General features: G+C 40.0%; 1 protein-coding gene across 1 annotated transcript; it reads left to right on the top strand.

The window, feature by feature from the left end:
- The first annotated feature begins 1,386 nt into the window (after positions 1-1,386).
- On the top strand, positions 1,387-2,027 carry LOC111600973. Its single transcript, XM_023317356.2, has 2 exons — positions 1,387-1,466; positions 1,527-2,027. Exons 1-2 carry the CDS (start codon positions 1,397-1,399, stop codon positions 1,985-1,987), a joined length of 531 nt encoding a protein of 176 aa, XP_023173124.2. The 5' UTR covers positions 1,387-1,396; the 3' UTR covers positions 1,988-2,027.

Genomic DNA, 2,027 nt, shown 5'->3' with positions numbered 1-2,027 from the left:
TTTAAATTTGCGCATTCTTAGAAAATGTTGCGCGAAAACGTGGGCCGACAAAGTTCGAATGCGTTGCTTGTGGGGCAGGTGGGGGAGCAACTGCCGTAAAATACGTGCATATTATTGTGCTTATCTGCCAAGAAACACGCCCGGGCCAAATGCCCATTCCGGAGCCATGTACGGGCCCTTCGACAAGGCCTTCATGTTGCTTTCGCTGAGAACTGAGCTTCAATGTCTCAATACTACTCCAGTTGTTTTGTTGTTTTTGTCATATTGTGCATTTGTTTTTATGCGAATGGATCGTCCCATAGCCACCACCCAGACCATGCCGCAGCCTGCCCGAAGCCTCCTAAGCAACACATCCTTCCTTAAACGTTTCTTGTCTGCCAAATGTTTCTATGGGACTCAGAGTCCTGTGTGTGTCTGCCTAAGTGTGTGTGTGTATGTGTGCCTGTGCGCGTGTGTGTGTCTGGTTTTATGTGTGCATTGTATTGCTGGCATAATAGACACATTTAATTTTACTATTATGCCTTTTTGTTGTCATCACATTCGCATAAGCATAATAAACCGTTTCGTTTTCAAGTTTTCCTTTGGGGACTTCTCCGTTTGCTATTTGCCAGTCATTTTATTTGATTTTCAGCTGCAAGAAGGAGCAAAGGAGAGAACAATTTGCGCAATATTCTGAAGAAATTAGAGGTGTATAAAATGGCAGACTAGATAGAACAGAGCACAAGAGAAATAAACTGATGAAACTTATTTACATTCATTACCCTTCGCAGGCAAATTCACTATTTTAAATTGAATTAGTTCATTTGTATCATTATAAACTCATGCTTAATTAGATATGCTTGGGAAAGCGTTTACCAATTCATCAAGTATTTTGCATATATTTGTGCTCAATAGGATAGTGTGTAATGCTTAATTAGCCCATTCTATTTAAGGCCATCAATCAATTTCAAATGTATTTTCTGACGTGTTCACTAACGCTTAAATAAAATATTATATTCAAAATATTTATATCTCAAACAACTCATAAGCCTGAATGAGAACAAAAACAAAAAACAAAATGCTTTTAGCTATTCGGCGCTGTTTGACGCGTCGTAAATGAACAATAGATGGCGTCCAAAACTAAAAAAATTGCTAAATGCTTTTCATATCATTTCCGTTTAAGCTAATGATAGTTTAAACTTTTCTTTTAATCTATTTTTTAACGAACTGCACCGAAGGTATAATTTACAACAGTCTAGTGACCAATTGAAGCAACTATTTAATCTGCAATCTATCTATATTCGACTTTTAATAATACTCATATGTCAGAGGCGATAGTGAGAATAGATAAGTCGCAAGTATAAAAGCAGCTACCGCTTTAAGCGAACATTCAATTGTTGATTAGAAGACTTACAATATGTACAAACTTATTTGCTTGTTGGTAGTCGGACTATTTGCCGGGGCGTTGTGTACTCCCTCTACTTATGGTAAGAAATCGAATTTGATAAGGACCCGCTGATCCCTATCCTTACTATATAAACCTCTAGATACTGAGCATAAGTGGATCACTGGAAATCTGTCATATCCCTTGACTAGCAGCGTCATAGTTGGAGGATTTGATCCTTATGGCTACTACACTTACATAGGCCGAGTCACTTATGGCAACAACATTTTGCCCGCCCGTGTTGTGGCTGAGACGGGCTTGGCCTATTTCAATACAGACAAAGTGAGCTACAAGCTTGTCGCCTATCAGCTCTTGACTACTCAGCCCACTTTAGACTACGAGTGGGTACGCAGCTTTGATGGCAACTACGAAAAAGGCGCCGTTTCTGTGGGCACTACCCATTGGAATGAACGTGTCTTCATTTGCCGCGCCAAAGCCGATGGCGGCTTGCTAATAGGTACTCTGTTCCTATCACTCAAGAACTGCATTATCAAGAGCGAGGACTTGCCCCTCCGTCAATTCGACAAATACGAGATCCTCGTGGCCAAGCCAAAGACCAACTAATCTAATCAACCTGAATAAACTTTATATACGTAACTATATG

Source organism: Drosophila hydei, unplaced genomic scaffold, assembly GCF_003285905.1.
Source record: "Drosophila hydei strain 15085-1641.00,03,60 unplaced genomic scaffold, DhydRS2 tig00000001-arrow-pilon, whole genome shotgun sequence".
Taxonomy (NCBI): Eukaryota; Metazoa; Arthropoda; class Insecta; order Diptera; family Drosophilidae; genus Drosophila; species Drosophila hydei.
Note: the sequence above shows the minus strand (reverse complement) of the source record. Positions and strands in the feature narration are given on the sequence as shown.